At 41.5% G+C, this 22,265-nt stretch overlaps 1 protein-coding gene across 2 annotated transcripts in view; it reads right to left on the minus strand.

Annotated features, from left to right (window-relative positions):
• The window catches only part of PRKN (parkin RBR E3 ubiquitin protein ligase), a 1,045,173-nt gene that overhangs the window by 815,007 nt on the left and 207,901 nt on the right, over positions 1-22,265 (minus strand). For both annotated transcript variants that reach the window (XM_008688480.2, XM_040628035.1), the window contains exon 3: positions 1,661-1,782. In XM_008688480.2, coding sequence (XP_008686702.2) covers positions 1,661-1,782 — 122 coding nt within the window. The remainder of the gene's footprint in view (positions 1-1,660; positions 1,783-22,265) is intronic.

Here is a 22,265-nt window from a genome sequence, read left to right on the forward strand (position 1 = left end):
TTGGAAGTTAATATAAATAGGTCACATCTACCATCTGAGGCAATCAAGACTGGAGCACAGACCACAAAAATAGAAGAGGCTGCTTACCGCGCTGGAAAAGGCTTATGGCAGAGGAGAGATTCTGGTGGAAGAGAAACATCTGTAGGACTTTAACAGAGCATATTTCTCAGATAGAAGCACTGCCCAGTGACACCCCCAGAAAAAGGTCCAGTCCTGTGGGTCCCGGACAAACCATCACTCATGGATTTGTCTCCCTAAGTGCAGTCACAGGATTCACCTGTGTAGTAGAGAGGTTATATCAGAGTGAAATACTGAGCTGTATTTTTGAGTAATTCCACCATCTTCCCCAGGCTTGAGGTGGGGATCCATGATTCTCCTTTCTTGGGTGTATCCTTCATGTTCTTCCATGCTGCTCCGTTATACCCTTTCGACGGGCCACCACTCCGACCCAGGCTCATAGTTCCTCCAGCATGAACCATATGAAGAGTCTATTAATTAACCTCTTTGCCCTCAATCTGCCACCAACTTCAGTCTCAATGACAGACTGTTTCAGCACTAATAAGGTTCTAAAATGTCATTTTATATATTGCTTTTATTTTTAACATTTTGTCTTGGCTCTCCATCGCCTGTGGACTAAAAATCTAAATGTAACCATAAGGGGGCCCAGTGTGGTAAGGGGGTCCTTGTCCCCACTTCAGCCCCCCATCACCCTAAGACCCTTGACCTTGACTCTTGATTGCGCCAACCAGAATGCCCTCCTCACTCACGCACATTCACATCAACTTTAGCCAAATCCTGTGCAACCATTACGGGAAGCTATTGCCTTAGCGGTGTGCATGGTTCATATCTGGGGTCCACCACATTTTCTTGAAGGGGCCAGAGGTAGGTATGTCAGGCTCTGCAGGGCATCCAGTCTGTGTGGCAACAATGACCCCTGCCCTGGGCATGGAAGCTGCACAGACGACACATAAGGAGATGGGTGGCACGGCCTTCTGCTACAGTGTCACCATGGAGACTGGAATATAAACTTCATATAGCATTCATGGGCCACACAGCATTACTCTTTGGATATTTCCCAGACACTTAAAAATGCAAAAGCATTCTTAGCTTGTGAACCATACAACACAAGCGGAGACCACAGCAGATGGTAGCCTGCCGACCTCAGTTTCATATGCACACTGCAGGTGATCTACGACTCTCCTTTTCACTTCTTTACTGAGCTATTACATTTAGCAACCTCAAGTGTGCCCATCTTCAACCAACAGTCCAGTGGATTCTGACACACATATCCAACCACGTTACGGTCACACCGATCAAGACATGAAAATTTCCAGTGTCTTAGAAGGCTCCTTCCTGGCCTCTTCTAAAAGACACCCTCAACAAAGCCTAACCTCTTTTTGTTATAAACGCACTCTCAATGCTTCTTTTCAGGACACCTGGACAAAACAGATGGAGACGACGGCTCAGCACTACCTAATGTTTTACAGAGTAATGTATATTTAAGTGAAACTCCAGATACCATTAACCATTACAACCACATAGCAGAATGTCTTCTATTTTCAGTCACAGGTCTTCTCTGATTAGCAACCCCAAAAGGCAACTCTGGAAATAGACATTCCTTTTTTTCTGGGCAGTCTCTGCCAATGCCGTAGCTCCTTACCTGGGCCAAGGTGAGCGTTGCCTGTCGGCAGGTGCTGCACCGCACGCGGAGTTTTCCTGGCTGTACTCTTTGACAGGGGCCTTTGCAATAAACATAAAAGCTGTTGTAGGTTCGTCTACCTGCTGGGGGGCGGGGGAGAGCAGAGAAAGTAGCCAATCAATGTTGAATCCAAATTGAGATAAATTTTAAAACTATCTCCCCAGGAGCATTTTGAAACATTAGTGGGATAAAGAGTCCAATGAGGATACAACAATTTAATTTAGGAATCTAGTTTTATGCTCAAGAGCGAAAATCTCTTCTTCTTGCCAACAGCCCTGTGACTTACTCAGCAGAGTAAGCGACCGCTGCTGCCAGGAGAGCCGGCCAAGTGGATCTGCAACACGGGGAAGTGAAATGCATTCTGGGCCGCTGAAGTTTGTAAAAAGGACAGGAAATGTACAGACTACTGGAAATTTAAAGACCACTGCTCCTGAATTCTATTTCATGCTTCTGTACACAGTTTGGAAGGCTCTAGATTTTTCTTCAAATCTTATCTAAAGGGACATACCAGCCCATTTCTCGTGATATGACTCACATGATCACTGTTTGCTGGGTTCCAGTGAAGTCACATATAAAGTAAGACAAGAGTCCTGAGGGGTTTAACAGAGCCCGACAGTGGTGTGCAGAAATGGGTGCTTTGTGTTCCACTAGTATTCTCTACCCAGGCAAACGCCATTAAATCAGCAACTAAACATCTCTGATCACTTCTCTCAAATGTCAGCATACAGAAATAGTGTTATTCTGTACATTAGGGGGACTTTTCAGAGCCATTTCTGCAAAAAGCTTGCTTTATTTAGAAGCACTCACTAATAAAATGACTGACTTTTTAAGTGTATAATATTACTAACTAGTTCTTGTAATCTTTACACGTTACTTCTTGTTGGGTGGGGGGTTACATAAAATGTCATGGCATATGAAGTTTTTTTACAATCTTACTATTATAATTATGATCATCTACAAATAATAAAGAATATTTTTATCATTATGAGTGAAAACCTTCAGCCTCCCAAATACATATGGTTTATTAAAAACGGTACAAAAATAATGAGAAACAAAGAGAGATCCTAAAGTTTTAATGCAACCCCATTTATTTCTTACTAATTTATTTTTTAAAAAAAGCCTCTGTAGGTATATTGAATTGTCATTTGTTCAGCCATCTTTACTAATATTGTAAGTGACAATACTTTGTAAAATGTAAAGCACAATAAAAATGTCAAATTTTATATTTTTATCATTTATTACCAATATATTTTATAATTATTATTCTCCAGAGATTAATATTTAGCTTCCAGTGTGAAGGGAAGATAAAATATAAGTACATGTTTGTAGTGACAAGAAACTATAATTTCCTGATGCTTCTTTGTAACTTTAGTGCCTTAATGTGCCAAGATATTCAAATCTATAAATATCACATTGTTACTAGCAAATGTAATAATTACATAAGATATATTCTTAAGGTTTTATATATATCATAAATGCAATGGATAGAACCATATATTAAAGTTATAGAAATACCATAACAACTGACAAAATATCAGAAGACCACAAGGGCTGACAATTTTACTTCGTGCCAAGAGCTTAGTGAAGGAGGCAGGAACCCTTAGTGTAAAAACCTTTATCAGAAATAGGAACAAATCCAATTTCACAATTTTTATACTGTAAAGGTTAAACAATAAAAAGGAAGAAGGAGGAGGAGGAGGAGGAGGAGGAGGAGGACAACAGGAATGGGAAAAGGAGAAGCTTATGAAGGGGAGCTGGGTGGCAAAGAAGCCAGCATTGTTGAAAGAGCATATTAGCAACAGCTTTACAATACTAAATATAAAAAGGAAGAAGGAGGAGGAGGAGGAGGAGGAGGAGGACAACAGGAATGGGGAAAGGAGAAGCTTATGAAGGGGAGCTGGGTGGCAAAGAAGCCAGCATTGTTGAAAGAGCATATTAGCAACAGCTTTACAATACTAAATGATGCATTTATGAAACTGCAGGAAGCTAAATGACTCTTCTCTCCCCCTTAGGGCAATAGCAACGTTTGCAATATTGTTTCAGCAAATGATATAGCCAGGCGCAATCCCGAGACCGGGGAACTCTTCTGTGTGCTACAACCTTCAGCAAAGACCTTGAGAAGTTCGTCAGAAAATACTGCATGCCCACGTCTGTGGCCTAGCAGCATAGAAGATGACACGCAATCTATTACACGGTGCGTCCCAGAGCCGGCTGCGGGCTGGGGATTAATAGTCAGTCTAAGAAGATCAAGGTCGGGCCAGTCCTGGAGACGGCAAATTTCAAGCTGTTGGCGTTACTTGGTGAAGAAGTCGAGGCTTTCAGGTCAATCCTGAGATCCCCTGTTCAGGATGGCTTCCTCGCTAATTTGGCTGCATCACACTATTTAAAGCTGGCACACTTCTCTGTGCCACGCTGAGGCCTGGAGCGCACAGGACAGGAATAAGGACAAGCAACACCCTGACGTGATTTCTGGGCGATGATCCCATTAGCCTGACTGAAGGTCTGAGGTATAGACTTAAATATGGAGCCCTAACTCCTAAAGGTATGGCAAGGTGAAGTGAAGAATGTCCCGGAATGCTTTTCTCCAGCTGTATCACTGTCTCCGGTCAAGAACATGAATCTTCTTCCCTTTTTACTTCTGCCTGGATCTTAAAATCCTTTTTCTTGCCTAATCAACTCTTCCATATGGCTACCCCTTCACTGCCCAACATAATCAACGCAGCTTGTGTTTGGGTTTGTAATACTTCTCTCTTTTTATAGAATACATTTTCAGAACTAGAGAAATACGTCAAAAGTATTACACATCATGTCCTTTGCTGTAGTTCACCAGTTGTGGACATTGGCCCATATTTCGAGTGCACCCCTCTCCCTATGTGTGTGTAGACATATATGCCCATACACGTATACTACACATATATATTTTCAGCTGAGTCATTTGTAGTTAACTTGCAGACATCATGCTATTCATCCCTGGATCCTTCAACATCCTAAAAATATGGACATTTTCCTATAAAGCTGTTGAGCTCCTTGAGGGATTTGGTTGTTTCAGTAGTTCTGCTCAGAGGCTAATCAGGTATATACGCTATCATGGTTTGCAAGCTGTGAAAGCGTGTCAAGCCCATATACCTAGGATTCCTGAGCCAAATCATTCGCGGTGAGGCTAAATTAAGTCAAGGTCAGCAAGCCCTCTCACTGCGGGACATTCAGCGGGCTGTGACTCTGTGAAGGACGCATGGAGCATAGCGCGTCCCAGACTTTATCCAACCTCAGGAACTTTCCATTTGTGGTGCATTTCGTGAAACTGTTTCTCAGGGGGGAAAAAAAATTCTGGAAAAAAAATCTGGAGGAAGGATTCAACTCAGCGTGCAGGGCTTGACGTGCAGCAAGCCAAACTGCTCATGTTTCTGAACAGCCTGCTGACAATTAAGTTCTTCCCTTCACCACAGCTTTCAGTAATTTTTATTTGTTATTTGTTATTATTATTATTTTATCATAAGCCAGGAGGCTGCGTCTATTAATGTAATGATTTTGCAAAGTAAAGTACATTCCTTTCGTTCAGAAGTTCATTTTTTTTTTCCTGGACAGAAATTAAAAGCAAGGCTAGGGGCCAGGCCCTCCAAAGCGTGAATCTCTGTGTTCAAGTGCCCCCAATGTTTCCTTGGCATTGGGCTTTTATCATTATCTTTAGTTTTTCTCACTCACTTTGTCCAGTTAACATAATCCTTAGTCAAGTCTCCACTCTTCTTTTGTTCTCCCTTCTTGATGCAGGGAATTCCAGAAATCACTAACAATATTCACAACATACCGAGGGAAGTCCCTTTTTTAAAAGGACATATGTTGGGACACCTGGGTGGCTCAATCAGCTCAGGATCTAGGTTTCAGCTCTAGGTTTCAGCTCTGGTCGTGATTGCAGGGTCCTGGGATGGAGCCCCGTGTCAGGATCTACGCTCAGCAGGGGGTCTGCTTGAGATACTCCCACTCCCTCAGCCCCTCCCCCCGTTTGTACATCTGTCCTCTCTCTCTAATAAACAAATAAATTTTTAAAAACAAATAAGAATACATATTCTTTGATTTGGCTTTCTGAGAAACTGGCATAATGTGCATAGTTCACAGTTTTTAAATGTGTCTTAGATGATGGGCTTATGGTCTAACAAAGTTGTTTTAATAAGATTGATGAATACTTGAGAACACTCATTCTGATTCTCATGAAAACTTTTCTTTGACCTCAGAAATTTCTACCACAGGCTGTCACAGAAAATCAAGAGTTTAATTGCTTAGATAATTTGTTTACTAGGGAGGAAAGAGTGCGAGTTAACATGTTTTATACCATAGTAAATAATATTCAGTATCCATGTCCTATAAAACCAGAGGCACACCTTTGATTTACGACTACGTTTATCACATATGATCACATTAAAACATTAAGCAGAACAAGCTGCCCAAGAGAACTTTCTGTGACCACGGAAATGTCCCATATCCACACCCTCCCACGTGGTTGCATCTCAGAGGTAACGAGGAACGACTGAGGAACGACTCCCGTTGGACAGCACAGAAAAGGAGAATAAATAACAATGACGAGTCTGGTCCCCTCTCTCCCTCCCTCATCAAGCCTGCAGATCACTACACGAGGAGATTCTTCTGTGACACTGACAACACAGCAGCCTGCTGTTAGGTGTGCTAACATGAAAACAGTGTGGGCTGGTGAGAAGGGAACAGGGGACAGTCTGAGCCGGAAGCACCATGAGGTAGGACTTGGGGACTTGGCTGCGTTAGAGGCAGAACAGAGCTTCCCTCTCACTTCTTCCTTGCACGTGCTCCATGCCCCAGACCAAGCCGAACAAGTCGCGATGTGTGACTGGACAGTGACTGCCATATCTCCACGGCCATCAGTATCTTTGATCCACACCTTCCAGGTCCAGCTAAAATGGCACGTCCTCTAAGAATTTTTCCTCTGATTTCCGCATAAAGATAACATATCTCCCTAAATAATTACATCTGAGAGTATGAAAGTATCCAGCTTAGTTTTGTCACCTTTACACACTTGACTTGTCCCAACGCCACAGAACCAGCATTTAATGAAGTGGAGTCCCTGTCTGGAGGCATCCTTCCCAGCCTTCCTCTGACTCCCTCCACTGTGCCCGGCCTGGTACTCAGTATCCCCAGCTCGGGCCCTCCTGCCTCCTCTAGCCTTATTGTTGTTTCTTAAACACCAAGGAAAATGTCTGTACCATTAGCTCCATTTTTCAGCTATGACCAGCAGATTCTCTCAGTTTACCCCTTCCTCTTATCACTTCGGAGGTACCCTTAGGCCTGTTTGACTCGTATAAGCTCACTATGGAAGAGACCTTATTTCTGGCCAGAATTTCTTGAACCTGGGGCCCTGACCCTGTGACAGGGAGCAAGGCCCTAGAGAATCTTCTCCCCCGACATTTTCCAGAATTTTGCTATTATATTTCTGGGCAGTGGTCCTTCAGCCTGAGATGGGCCACATTTTCTGGAATATTATGTCTCATGAGCCAGGAGCACAACACGTCTATACCAAAAAGAATAAAATCAGCACCATCTCTGAAGGTCAGCATTGTTTGTGTGTGTGTTTACGGTTTTATTTATTTATTTGAGAGAGAGAAAGTGAGAGACAGAGCACAAGCCGGGGGAGGGACAGAGGGAAAAGCAGGCTCCCCACTGAGCAGAGAGCCGGATTGTGGGACTTGATCCCAGGACCCTGGGATCATGACCTGAGCCAAATGCAGACGCTTAACCGACTGAGCCGCCCAGGCGCCCCAGGCATTGTTATTTATTGTTATTTATTCTCCTCTTCTGTGCTTTCCAGTGGGATGAGTTCTTCAGTTGTTCCCTGATACCTTTGAAATTCTCATATTTTCCTTATATTGACCTGAAACTACCCATCTAGTTTAAATAATGTTTAAATAATGTATATTGAGTTAGTCTAAAGCAGTTCCACATGAAATCCATTCAATGTGGACGCTCAGAATCATCTCTTCTGTGTGACATTTTGCTTTGGATCATGGATAAGATAAGGATCATGCCCACTTCAACCTAAGGCAAACTACTGAAATAAAATCTGCTCCACACGTGTCATCTACTTGTCCTGCCTTTCCCGTTATTCCAACCCCCCGTACATAACACTGCACCCTGTTTCATATGTTCCAAGCAGCTGGTGCAGTTCCATGAGCTTAGGAAACACTCAATAATTATTTGCTAGGTCAGTAAATTCTGCCATACACCGAATGATATAAAAGTTGTAGCAGGCAGGCAGGGTGGTGTGAGAACAAAATTCACATAGAACAGAATGTGGCCATGATTACAAAATAGTCAGAACATCTTTCCACCAGTCAAGCTTACGGGACTAACCACATATCCTTCAAAATATCAGCATATCATATTTGAAATCAGTAACATCAATATTATCTTTAAGACCACAAAAATGATGAATATAAATAAAAATAAAACAAAAAAGAATACTTGAAAAATTTGTATATAGGACTTAATATAATCCAAAGTCTTTGAATGTTAAGTGGAAAAAAAAAAAAAAGAATTCTTTTTTTTTTTAATGTTTTTTTTTATTATATTATGTTAGTCACCATACAGTACATCCTTGGTTTCTGATGTAAAGTTCGATGATTCATTAGTTGCATATAACACCCAGTGCACCATGTAATACGTGCCCTCCTTACTACCAATCACCAGTCTATCCCATTCCCCCACCCCCCTCCCTCTGAAGCCCTCAATTTGTTTCTCAGAGTCCATCTTAGCATTATCTCCTCCAGTGCCGTCCATGTTGCTGCAAATGTTGAGAAATCGTTCTTTCTGATAGCTGAGTAATTTTCCATTGTATATATAGACCAAAACTTCTTAATCCAGTCATCTGTTGAAGGGCATCTCGGTTCCTTCCACGATTTAGCTATTGTGGACAATGCTGCTATGAACATTGGGGTGCATATGGCCCTTCTCTTCACTACATCTGTATCTTTGGGGTAAATACCCAGTAGTGCAATGGCTGGATCATAGGGTAGCTCAATTTTTAACTTTTTAAGGGACCTCCACACTGTTTTCCAGAGTGGCTGTACCAACTTGCATTCCCACCAACAATGTAGGAAGGATCCCCTTTCTCCACATCCCCTCCAGCAATTGTTGTTTCTTGCCTTAAAAAAACCCTGAATTCTGAAAATTTACAAGTAGAACTACTCTAAAGGAGGCACTTACTACACAGAAATACATTTCATTTCAACCCTTATCCAATGGGTTATGACACCCCCACTGAACCCAGCCACACTATTCCAGGCTTTTAACAAGCCATAGTCTTAACTCCTGCAGAGTAACTGAGGTAAAACTGTGTTATAAACAACTTGCAATTACATAACCATCCAGCCAATGGATGCACTTTTAAAACATGGTTAGCAATCTCTACAGATCCTCAGCTCTTAAAAGTTATAACTTAATTCTCAATTTTTGTGCTAGGGTTTTTATTATTGATTGATTGATTGAGAGAGAGCGGGGAGGGGAGGGAGAGAGAGAATCTTAAGCAAGCTCCAAGCTCAGCCCCAAGTCCAATGTAGAACTTGACCTCAGGATCCTGAGATCATGACCTGAACTAAAATTGAGAGTCAGATGCTTAACTGACGAGCCATCCAGACGCCCCTGTGCTAGGGTCTTTAACATATCTGCACAATAATGTCATCTGGTGAGACTAAAACTGCAGATTAAAGCTAATGCTTCTGCCTGTTTGCTGGGGAGGTGGTTGTTGCCAATTTATTTTCCGTTATTCATTTTGAAAGTAATAACCAAATCTCCCATGGCAAGACAAAACTGTAGAATGAAGCATAATTTAAGGATTAGGTTTAAATAAATAATCTGGTTCAAAGCCAAGCCCGGGTCAATCTGGTCGCTTATTCTTCCCAGAAATGGACACTGGCAGGGTGTCATTACGGTGGGAGACAAAAAAAAAAAAAAAAAAAGTCACAGCTCTTCAAAATACTGAACGAACACTCATAACTCTAATTTACACAGAATGAATTCTTGACACTACAGATGACTGTTCACTATTTCCTCCGGACAAAATCTCTACGGTTCAGGACGTGTCCATCTAGGTCCAGACCACAGCCCAGCCTCGGCACCTTTGGCAACTCAATTAACCCTCGGGGCCTGTTTTCTCAGATGCAAAATAGGAATGCTAGTGGCTCCTAACTCATAGCACAGTGTCTGACACATAGTGGACGCGCAGTACATTTTAGCTACCCTTACCTGCTGTCAACGAATTTAGAACTCAGTTTACTCCCAGCTACTTACACCTGTGGGCACTTAGTCTTCCTGCTTCCTCAGGTGACCACTCTCACACTTTCATAAATGTTGATTCCTGGGGCACCTGGGTGAGCTCAGTCAGTTAAGCATCTGCCTTCGGCTCAGGTCATGATCCTGGAGTCTCGGGATCGAGCCCCATATCGGGCTCCCTGCTCGGTCAGGAGTCTGATTCTCGCTCTGCCCCGTGCCCCACTCGTGGTCTCCCTCAAATAAATAAAATCTTTAAAAAAAATGTTGATTCCTACATATTATTTCCATCTTAATCCTACCTCTAAATTTTTAGAAACAGTTGGGGTATAGTTCTCTTTAAAATTGCTTCAAACCCAACCACATCCTTTACAATTAACATTATGGAACATAAACCATGATGGAAAGTCCTTAAATTGATTTAATGTTCACTAGAATATTTTCCCCATGAATCACTTAGAGATGGATTGTAAAACAAATAAAGAATGGAAGAAGTAAATAATTGTGTGGGTCCTGTCTAGAGGGTAAAGTTTTCAAGCTAGCTAATGCACTTAAAAAAATACTTTCAAAATGAAAACTCGTGTGTGTGTGTGTGTGTGTGTGTGTGTTTGTAAAATGGTACTGAAGGAGATTCAAAATGGATTTCAAAATTTCATTTTAATGGCAGTATTAGTGTTTATGCCTTGAAACACAGGTGTGACCATCACCGTTTTATAAATGAGGAAACACAAGCTCAAAGAAGTTGAACAGCTTCCCCAGTATGGCCACAGGAGTAGTCAGAGATTTGAATGTAAGTTTTTCTGATTACAAAGCATCTACTTGTTCCTCACCCACGTGGTACTAGCTTGGTTGGGATGGTGGTTTTTACTAAATACTCTAGGGGATTAATTCTACGGCTGCTAAAAAGTGGCACTTGAACACAGGTTGGCAATTATGAACAATAGCCAGCAATCATCAACTGCCTTACCAACCCATTTCTCTCATCCAATTAGCATTAAAGGTTTCATGGAAATTTCTATTAACATTTTACAGCACTGGAATTCAGCAAGAATATGCAGGTATAGCAACTATAAATAAGGAAAAGTAAATCTCGTTTTTAAGGGTTTAGCACATGTTCTAAAATTGCATGTTATAGCAAGAAATGGTAATCCATGGTCTGACCTTGAAATCAATGAATTTATTTTTATTTTTTTGCAGAAGTGAAACTTTTCTTGCTATTAAAAAACAACACAATTTTACAATTTCCTCATTTTAAATAGTCTAAGTGTTAGCAAAACCTGTTAAGGAAATGAACACTCAGTGGAATGGCTCTAATTAGAGACTATAGCAGGACAGGCATGACCCTCCCCACTCCCACTTTCTTCATTTTATTGCATCTACAATAGCCAAGATAATTAGTTTGGTATAAATATTCCATTTTAGCACAATATTTCCAATTTTCATTACTACTGTTAAATATCCTCTTACAAATTCCAATATTTTAAGTATCCTATTTGGCCTGTACCAAATGATAAGACAAAATATGTAATGTTAATAAATCTGATCCTTCTCAGCATTGATTTTGAAAACCTTTTGGTGGTCATTGAGATTCAGAAAATCTCTACTGTTTCTTAAAATATGAGAAAATTATTTTTCTTTTGTGACAGTGATTAGTTAGAAATATAAGGTGATGTCATCAGGCTGGGAAAAAAAGATAAAATTATTGTCTTCTCTTAATCAAGGCTGATAGTCATGTTGTGAATTTATAAGCTTCCAGATGTACACAGGAGCAGCACTCTGGCTAAAACACCTTGCACAGGTACCCTGGGACCCTTGGACCATGGAAGTCTTCTTGCTTCATGGAAAGGGCCTCCCAGGACCCATCTCAGTCCTGCTCATACATCATGGGCCAGCTCTGGGACTCCTCTCTCCTGGTCTACAAGCTAAATGTCCACATCACCCTGATGCACCCCATCTTCTGTGATGGCTTCATGCATTTAAATCAGAATTTATGCTCCTAAGGTTGGGGTTTAGGTGACCACTGGTTTCATTTTTATCCTCCACACCCACTTTCAGAGTAGAATAGTATAATCCATTGTAGAGACTGATCCAGGTGATTGATCAAATAATTGAGAAATCAGAGAGATTAGGCAAGTCCATTTTAGTTCAATATTGTGAAGTACAAGAAGGTCACTAAGTTTGGGCTGCAGGTTACAGTAATGTCTGTGCTACCTTCAGTACTGATCAGCACTGCTGTACCTGGCGGGGGGGGGGGGGTCTTGCTTTTGGAGTGCTACAGAATCACAAGCTGGCATATATTCCTCACCACCTCTATAAAAGGAAAACTAAAATAGAAAAGTAGATAAGAAAGAAACATCTGTATAATTTCTTAGGAAACATCTAGCTTTCTAAGCATGGCGAACCTTGTCTGCCTAGAGTCAAGTTGGTTGGGGGAAGGGAAGAACAGTGGGAAGGAAGCAGGGTGATGGTCATAAAGAAACAGAAGAACACCAGGAACCTATCAAGATTCTGTCTATCAATAACATTAATAGCAAACATCGACAGGAACCTCACCATGTGCTTGAGACTTTAGCAATATGTGAGAAAATCCTAAAACATCGTCAAGACAGTCCTTACATTAACAGCTTTAAAATCCAAAAGTAAACCTGACATGATCCATAGGTATCTTAAAGGATATTTATCAAAAGCCTGCACAGCAGAGAAGGACCCTAGTATCCTCTGAAGAGTAGAGAATGAACTTAGAGTGGGGGAAAGAATATATATTTACAGTACAGTCTTTTCTCTTGAAAGTTCTTTGAGTTTCAATGTCTGAAATGATCGAGCTGCATGTTCCCACAATTCTGCCTTCTATCCAGGTGCATCCGCTCACACCTTCTGGAATCCTGAGACCTTGGGAAGACAGAGATGAGGCATCTGCCCACATCTGCTCAGTGCTGTTAGGCAGTGAACCCCCCAAATCCCCGAACATCGTGCTTCAGGTCTCAGGTATCACACCACTCGTACAATTTATGGAAATCAAGGCCTCTGGGACAACCTAGGAAATGCCTTCAAAAGGCTCTGGCCAAAACAAACAGGCACGTTGACTAAGGGAAGGTGGGTGGAGAGATGCAGCTACTTCGGCATCCAGAGTCTGTGATGTCCACTCTGGTCACACTGTGTTCTAGCTTCACGACCTGGAGCCCTGGTACCTCGGGAATCCTACACATGATCCGATGGATCAACAGAATCATGATGCCCTGGGACAGCCACGCCGGGAGCCAGGAACCATGGTTCGCCCCCTCTCAGCAGCTCCATCCACCCCCCACCCCAACATCTTGAACAGCTACTTCAGAAACAACAGCTCCAAGTTTCTTCTGTCATCTCCTTCTATGGTTCCCATCCTGGCTCAGGCTCTCTTTTGTAGGCAGCACCCCCCCCCACCGCCCCAAACATTCCACCCCCTTCCTCTATTTTCCTCTCCTCCTGAGCAAAGAAACTTCCAAACTGCTAAAGGAATTGTCTTCTAAAAACACATTATACAACATACTTAAAAAAAAAAAAAAAAGTAGGAAAGGAAAGGAAAAGAAAAGAGAAAAGAAAAAAGAAAAGAAGAGAAGAGAAAAGAAAAGAAAAAAGAAAAGAAAAAAGGAAAGGAGAGGAAAGGAAAGGAAAGGAAAGGAAAGGAAAGGAAAGGAAAGGAAAGGAAAGGAAAGGATGCCAGCTTCTGCTTACATACAGCAGTGCTCTTCCCCTGGAGGGTGCTGATGACTTGCCATCCAGGGTCCCTGGGTGGATCCCAAAGGAGTGCCAGGCAAGGGACTCTTTATTAAAATCCACTTGCACTTTGTATATTACTCTAAAATGGAAAGCTATGGTTTTCCTATAGAAATATTTTAAATTATCATTATCAAAAGCAATACTAGAATACGTACTGTCTATTCAGGTTGCCATTCACAAATGTTGCCATTCACAGCTGAAATGGTTCATCACAGCCCCTTGTGGTTTTCCCCAGCCAACTTCACAAACTAATCGCCACTGCCCTGTGCAGTAACGAAGTCAAACACTCAGGATCCCCATGCGCTGTATCCTCAGGCCTCCACACCTGCCTTTGGCCTGGGACCAATTCTCTCCATCAGGAAGCCACACTCACCTTTAAAAGAGTCTGCATCAAGTGCCAAATGTGAGGTCCTCCAGAAGTCCCGCCTCCCCTTCCGCACAACAGGCAGAGCGAGTGTCCCTCCCTTACAACTCCTCAGTGTTTGCCTCATTTGACTTGTATTTCTTATCAGATTTAACGTAACTACTGTATATGCCTGGGTTTGTTTTATTGTGTTTTGTTTTGTTTTGTTTTTGTGTGCAACCACAGTTTTCTCAGGAGAAGGGCCTGTCTTTTTCATGTTTCTATCTTCCAAGGTTGGCAAGCATCTAGGGGACCAGTGGTACCTAGCCTAGTGACGTATTAAATGAGCACACATTATTTATTGACTTCTTTCTATTTCCCTTACACATTTTCATTTTAGGGGTCTGTTCCCTTTAACCACTCAGTGATGACGGGCTGACTTGCCCACATCAGGGTGTGTCCCTATTGCGACATTCTTAACCACCTTGAACATCATGATGTCCCTGTTTGTTCCTGTGTATAGAAGCCTTCCACCCTCACATTACATCATCACACTGACAGGCATCAATTATAAACACCTCAATCTGCTATGTTGATCCTATACATTAGAAATATCTAATAAACTATCACAAGAACTTGTTTTAGCATTTTTATTCTATTACTACAAATGAATTTTCACCAAGAATCATAAACACAAAATCTTTTTAAAGCAGCACCAGTTTGACCCGCATTTCTGTGAAACCAGCTCCTTGAGACTTCTTAAATGATTCTCTGACATCAACATTTCCCAAAACGGTTATTCATGTGAGAAGCAGTTTATCTTCTCTGCCTTGTGAAACGCAGGTAAATATGCAATGTCATTGCCGCATTATACACCACGTGCACCAGGTGATAACAACACAGCAGGTGTGTCTAAGCACAGGTGTGTGTCCATTGTCCTTGTGGGGTTCCCTCTGTTTCCTTCCCTTCTCCTCTGGACAAAAGCAATTTACTAACAGGTCATTCTGTCTTTGCACTCTCTAGAACCTATCAATTCTCCAAATTGCTTTCAGATTAATTTTCCTAAAGTAAATCTTTGATCATTGCATTCTCCTTAAATGTCTCCTCATTGCCTCCTGAATGAGATTCAAACTGCTTGGCTTAATAAACTCAGCACCTCCCTTGCTGGCCTGCCACTTATGCTCTCTCTTACTTTCCCTACTCCTCCATGTTCAAGCCAAACTGCCCTCACATGACAAATCCTTTCCTACTGCCACCAGAGTAAGTATCAAAAACTTAGAAATAAGGCAAAAAATGTGGGCAGCAAGTGCTTTCAAAATCATGGGGGCAAAAGCCATCCAAAGGTTTTCCAGGGCAGTGCTGTGCAATAGAACCTTCTCCAATGCTGGAAATGTTCTGTCTGTGCTGTCCAACTGGGCACATGTGGCTACTGAGCACATCAAGTGTGATGAGTGCACCCGAGGAAGTATTTCTGAATATAATTTATATTTATTTAAGTTAAATGTAAATAGCCAGGTGTAGCCATTCAGGTCTATGGGAATATAGTCAATGTTAATCTTTCTTTTTCTTTTTTGTTTAATTTCAATTCAATTAGACAACATATAGTACATTGTCAGTTTCAGATGCAGTGTTCAATAATTTATCAGTTGCATATAACACCCAGTGCTCATCACATCATGTGACCTCCTTAATGCCCATCACCCAGTTACCCCATCCTCCCACCCACCACCCCACCATATTCAATGTTAATCTTGATTTAAGGTCTCAGACTTCGTGAAGTTACTTGTGATTTGTAGATTTTTGTCCAGTAGATAATAATTTCTGAGCTGAGAAGCAGAGAACCCCAAAGATGCATGAGCTCTTGGACATAATTTCTCAAGTGCTCTTGGGACTGGTAATAATATCTTATGATGTCCCTCAATAATGAATGGATTAAATAAAATATTTCAAATGTGTTCATTTTATATTTGCTTGAGAGTCATGATTTTGCCTTTTGTAAAATATACTTTAAAACCTTCTTCTTCTTGAGGAGAGAGGATTGTAAAAAGCCTCAATAAATATCTACCTTTACTCCTTCCCCTCTACCTTGCTTACAAATCTCAAAATGCATCATTTCTCCCTATTTCTACACACCCTAGTTCCCCTCCCCCACAATCTTTTGAGGTCCAAATACACCACCTCCTCCAGGAAGTCCTACGGGATTCATCCATCAAACGTAAATCCTCTTCCCCTAATTCCCACTACATTTTATTTACATTTTATTCCTGGTACTTAGATCACTTTCAATCCACCATATCCCATAGATATTTTTATCAACCCTATTAGACTTCAGAATTTTGAGGGTGGAGATCACATTTCACGCCGTTCATTTCTCTCTGTGTCAATGAATAAATATGGCAGATATGTGGAGGAAATCAAGCAACCAGACTGAAAAAGAGCACGGTGGCACAAAAAAGTCTTTTAGCTTGCAAAATATAAGATCACAATAACCTGACCCTAAAATAACTTAATCTCTGTGACAATATAATGAGGAATGTTCTTTCAGACCCATTAAAATGACATGCAGGTTGATAATTATTTTTACAGTGTCAGGATTCTAAAACAAAATGTTTCTCAGCTTCTGTTATTTGGCAATGCTAAATGAATGTTGTCAGAAGATTAAATATAAATTGGTTATAAATCTTCATTTAACTACATCGCTTAGGGAAGGTTACATTACACCAGCCATGTTTGTGTCAGCATTAAGAAAACAGAGAGTCTTATTTTAATAGTATTAAGACTACTGAAATTATTGTTTATTCTACATAACAGGCTTTGGATTTCAGGTTGATGCCATTGATGGTCATCGCCGAGTATACAAGAAGGCTGAAAAATGCTGAGGGCAGTCAACTAGCCCTTCTGGACTCCAAATGGACAGCATGGCCTCTTCCCAACAGCTGAAGCCACCATTTGGGGGAGTGCTGTCATTGCCTGAAAGGTACGATCACATTGCTAACCAGATTTTTCACACTGATTGAAAAATCTGATTTCACAAACAGTCCTTTTTGCAACCGAGTTTGTCTGACTTTTCAGGCGATGACCCGTGGTTTAATCACCTGTCCAAACCACCTGGTGGCTTGAAAGGGATGGACTTAGAATCTTGCAAATGGGGTCTCTGGAGCTCCAGAGTCACCCTTTCACTTTGAGGTAGTGCTGTCACGTGGACAAGAAAGCTTGATGAATAACCCCTCCCTTACACATGGAGCTCGTCAGGACTGAATGCCGAGGCCGGGCTGCAGACTATGATTGCAGGACTCAGCAAAATCTTACTTAAGAATAAAACTCTTCTTTTGGTTAGGTACTTCAGCTTTGGGAAGGGAACTGTTGGGGATAAAATAAGGAATTTGGAAGAAACTAATGCTTCAGGGTTTAAAGCAAAAGCTTATTAAATTAAATTTGAATCACAGTAATAATTATGATAGGAATTATAACAGGAAAAGCCTGAAACAGACTCAATCCAACTTTAATAGTTAGTTGATATACTGCAAATATTACTAAAATTATCAGTATACACACAGACACACACACACACACATAGTATTTCTTCTATAAATATAGACATACAACTAATACACACACATCCTATAATTGAATCTTCCTTCAACCGAGGTTAATAATTTATATCAAAAAAGTGTAAAAATTATTTTTAAAAATGCTACTTTCCTATTTAATTTATAAACACTCATTAAAATATATTACTTTAGAGCACCTTGGTGGCTCAGTTGGTTAAGCATCTGCCTTTGGCTCAGATCATGATCCCAGGGTTGTGGGATCAAGCCCCGCATCGGGCTCCCTGCTCAGTGGGGAGCCTGCTTCTCCTTCTCCCTTTACCCCTCCCCCCACTCTTCTCTCTCTCAAAATAAATAAAATCCTAAAAAAAATTTTAAAAACCTTACTTTAGATGTTTACCAAAAGTTTCTCACGATGATAAAATCATTAGAGGATTTTGTTTTGTTTTGTTTTGTTTTGCTTTATTTACTTACTACCTTGCTACAGGGGTGAGGGGGTTGATTTATCTTAATTTTTTCCTTGTGTTTTGTTTTCCTTGAATTTCCAAGTTTGTTCTTTTTTACAGTAAAGATACATTATGTTTAAAATAATGAAAATAAACTTCTAAAATAGGCTTGCCTTTTAAAATTATAATAAAAGATAAACCTTTATAGAATAAATTCTCTCTGTATGTGTATGTATGTATGTATGTATGTATGTATCTATCTATCTATCTATCTATCTATCTATCTATCCTTCCTTTTAGAGATGTGGCAGGAGGAGAGTGAAAAATAGAAGAACAGAAAAAGCGAGGCCAAAAAAGAGGCCAAAAAAAAAAAAAAAAGGTAGCAGACAGGAAGGTATGGAGAAAAAGAAAAAGAACTATCTAGAAGAAAGAGGACAGAATTGCCAGAGAACCATGGACAAAGAGATGGACACTGAGAGAGAACACACAGTCTCATAAAATCACACTCTGCATCCCTGTGATCTCCTGGAACATTGCTCTGGGATACCCAGGGGCTCTTTTCACTGCCATAACTCCAACAGAGCTGTGGGCTCCTGACTTGCTCTCCATGTGGTACATACACTGAGGTCTATCATTAGTTCCCGTCCAGCTCTTCTCTTGTCTCTCCTGTTTCTGCTCCCTCTTCCTATAGCTTGTGTGTGGAGGGCGAGGGGTACAGAACAGCAAACACCTCCATTCCCTCTCCTTACATTACATGCTGTGATTTTTCTAACTTGGTCCTTACCCTTAAAAAGAAAAAAAAGGACTATGAATAAATACATCAATTAGAAAACTATTTAAATTTCCATGGAAAGGATTAATTACTTTTAGCTCAAGGAAAAAAAGAAAATCAGTATGAAAATGTCCCCGAAGGAAGGAGACAAACAGAAATGAGGGATGGAATTCCAGCACAATCTCTTGGTGAGAGAAATAGGTGGTTTAGAGTCCAAATGAAGTAGAAACACCACCCACATGACTCAAACACAGTATTTCACCCTAGGGTTGCCGGGTCAGACTTTGAGAGGACTGACCAACACTGTCAAGAGACAGGGCCATCTAGACAAAGGGCTACAGTCCATAAAACTTCCTGACTTCCTTGAAGTCTTCCTGGAGAGCAGCAGGATCATGGAGGTGCTTCCAGAACGCAGGCGAGCTCCCTGCAGACATACCGCTGGGGCAGGCTGCCTGGGGCAAGCCTACCCCTGCTGGGGTGTAAAGGGGGATATAGCATGTGGAACCACACACAGGGAGCTAGGGCTGGAGGGAATCAGGTGCTCTAGGCAGGGGCTGGAGGGATCCTGGGTATGGCTTGTTGTCCCCCTGCTGAAAGGGGCCATGGAGTCACCCAAATCAAGAGGCAGCTCGTTTCTCCCTTCTCTGTTTCCTGGTCCAGGGGATGTGGCAAAGGGAGAGACCTTGAAGTGTGTGGCGGTCTAGAGTCCTGGGGAGGACCACACCTTGGAGCAGGATGAGCCTGCCCTGAACAGCCTCCTTGCAAATCCACATACCTGGGGCTGGGCCTGGAAATTGGTTATTGATTCAGTTTTAGTTGCTGGTTATTGTTGAAGCTCACTGAGTAATGCTGATGCACTGCAAGGTATGGAAACCATTGATAAAAAGATTCATGAGGTTCAGATGTCAGCTGAGTGGACAGAAAACAGTCGACCCAGGAGGAGAAAGCACCCTGCAGCGTGGGATCCCACTGAGACCGTGCTGGGACTCTAACGACAAAGCCCCTGTCGGGGGAACTGGTGCAGCAGGCAGGTCACGTGATGCTCACAGCTCTCCCCTCTTGCTCATCCAGGGCACCGAGTTAAAGAAAGGTCCTCTGCTTATCTCCTGTCTGTCTCCCTGCTGCCAGCCCGCATGCTTCTCTCTTCAGACACCTCTCAACCTGAGACTCAGCTTCTCCTTACAGAAACTTGCCCATAAAATCTACTAAAACCTAGTAGATGCGGAGCCCTGTAAAATAGTTCTTTATCTACAGACTGCATAGGCAATGACCACACTGGTTAGTGAAAATAATAAAAATTGACGAGTCATTCGCTTTTTAGCTCTTCGGTTTCTTCTGCTGTTCATTACTAGTCTTATTTCATTTCTAAATTGAACTGCAGATTGCAAAATCTGGCCAAACAGATCTTTGCTAGGTACTGTGTCTTGCTTCTGCCAGAGATGATTTTCATCCAGAATGAACAGGAAAAGGCAATATTAGGTACAAAACTCATTCACGTTTTAAAATAAAGATGAGAAACACATGTGCATCATTCAGCCGTCCTCCACAGCATGGAGGAGAAAGCATACTTTATTAAGATAATCGGTTTTTTTTGTTTTGTTTGTTTTGTTTTGTTTTGGTTTTTTTACTCCATGTCACAAATAGAGATCTACAATTAAACCGCTTTTGTTTGGGTTGCTAGTTTTTCCTTGCTTTGATTCTTTGCTCAGGAAGTAATTACATTTTAGAGATTAAATGACGCTTGCATTGGGGGTGTGCCATGAGAACACCCATAAATGTCACTGACCTGCAGGAAACACACACTCGTGTGGTTACGTATTATCATGGCTTCTTCTTTGCAGGAAAATTAATTATAAATATCTGCTCTCTTGAAGTGTATGACTTTGAGATTTTGGCTTATAATAAGACTGTAAGACTAGAATATATGTTCTTTAATCTTATATTCCTTAATAATTGTTTATGACACACTCCATCGTGACCAGATACCATTTATTGAGTGCCTACTATCACGCCTGCTCGATGTTAGTCTCCGTAGAAGATCCCCGAGCTCGGAGTTTATGTATCTATTTTATGAGTTTTTCAGATGAAAAGTCTGAGTGTCAGCAATGTCATCTGCCCAGGGTCACGTGGCTTTAGAAATGTCATTTGTGGATTTAAACCCAACTGACTCTGACTCCAGCACCTTCCTTCTTTTGGCCACAGTACACTCCAGCTTTTTGAAATCAGATTTGATACTTTAAAGGAAGCCTCTTTAAGACACTAAAATCAAACTTCAAAGCTGGAGATGGGGGAGAGGCTGCAATGAATATAATTTTGGATTCAGGAATACACTGGATTCCAATGCCATTTGGGTTAATAGCAGCTGTCTGACTTCAGACAGTACTGCAAACATCTGGAGCCTCAGTTTCCCTATCTGCAAAATGAGGATAACAGTCATGCCACAAATAAATGCTGAGAACAATCAGTGAAAGAACATATTTAGTGGCTGGCCCCTACTTCCAAACCCCCTGAGTGAGAACAGTCAAGGGTGAGCCCAGCTAGACCAGAGCACATGGAGGGAAAATATCTACATTAGCTAAAAGAATGACAAAAATCAATTGAGAATAAAAAGTCAAAGTTCAAGTACAAAGAGGTTGGCAAACCAGTGAACCATGTCCTGATGGGCACAGAATGGACTGGTCGTAGCAAAGGCAGGGGAAGAACAGACAAACTCTAGTGGGGGAGTAACACCTGAATGTGTTCCAGGCACAGCCCTCGGCAGGCACTTCCACGCAAGGGTTGGAAACAGACTAAGCACCCAGTAAATGCCGCGCTTTTGTGTTTCACCCGTGTCTTGAAATGGGATGTGTGGTAAATGCATTCATAGATAATATTTACTCCTGAATTGTCCCGTGTTGTTTTGGTCCGCTGCCCCATTCTGTGGTTTGTGTTTATGTCCAAGGGGCTACATGAGAACACAAAGGAGAGAACGGTAACCAAACCAGTCTGAAAATCTCCCCTCATTATGTCAGCACGCACCAGGGTGAAGGATTTGTTCCTGCTGGCCTCATTTCTTTTTTAAGAATCCAATGTACAAATAATGCATATTCTGCCTGTGTTTCTTTTCAACATGTTTATTTATTAAGAAATTATGTCTTTTCTTCTTCCTCACCCCTAGTGCCCAGCTGAGTGACTTGCATTTGCTGTTAGCTGAAGACACTGAATTGGCAGCAAAATGAAATAGACCTTCTTTGCTTTGACAATCATTTTGCATCTGTGTATTTCTTTGTCAGCAACTTGGCTGATGAATGAAATTTACTGGACTACAAGAAAATAACAAGGCCTTCCCGAAGTCCTGGTTTCCAACTTTGACTGCTATCTGAAACCAAAGCCACTGAACTTTTCAAATGAGCATAGTTCTGGATGTACCCACATT

Source organism: Ursus maritimus, unplaced genomic scaffold, assembly GCF_017311325.1.
Source record: "Ursus maritimus isolate PB19 unplaced genomic scaffold, ASM1731132v1 scaffold_13, whole genome shotgun sequence".
Taxonomy (NCBI): Eukaryota; Metazoa; Chordata; class Mammalia; order Carnivora; family Ursidae; genus Ursus; species Ursus maritimus.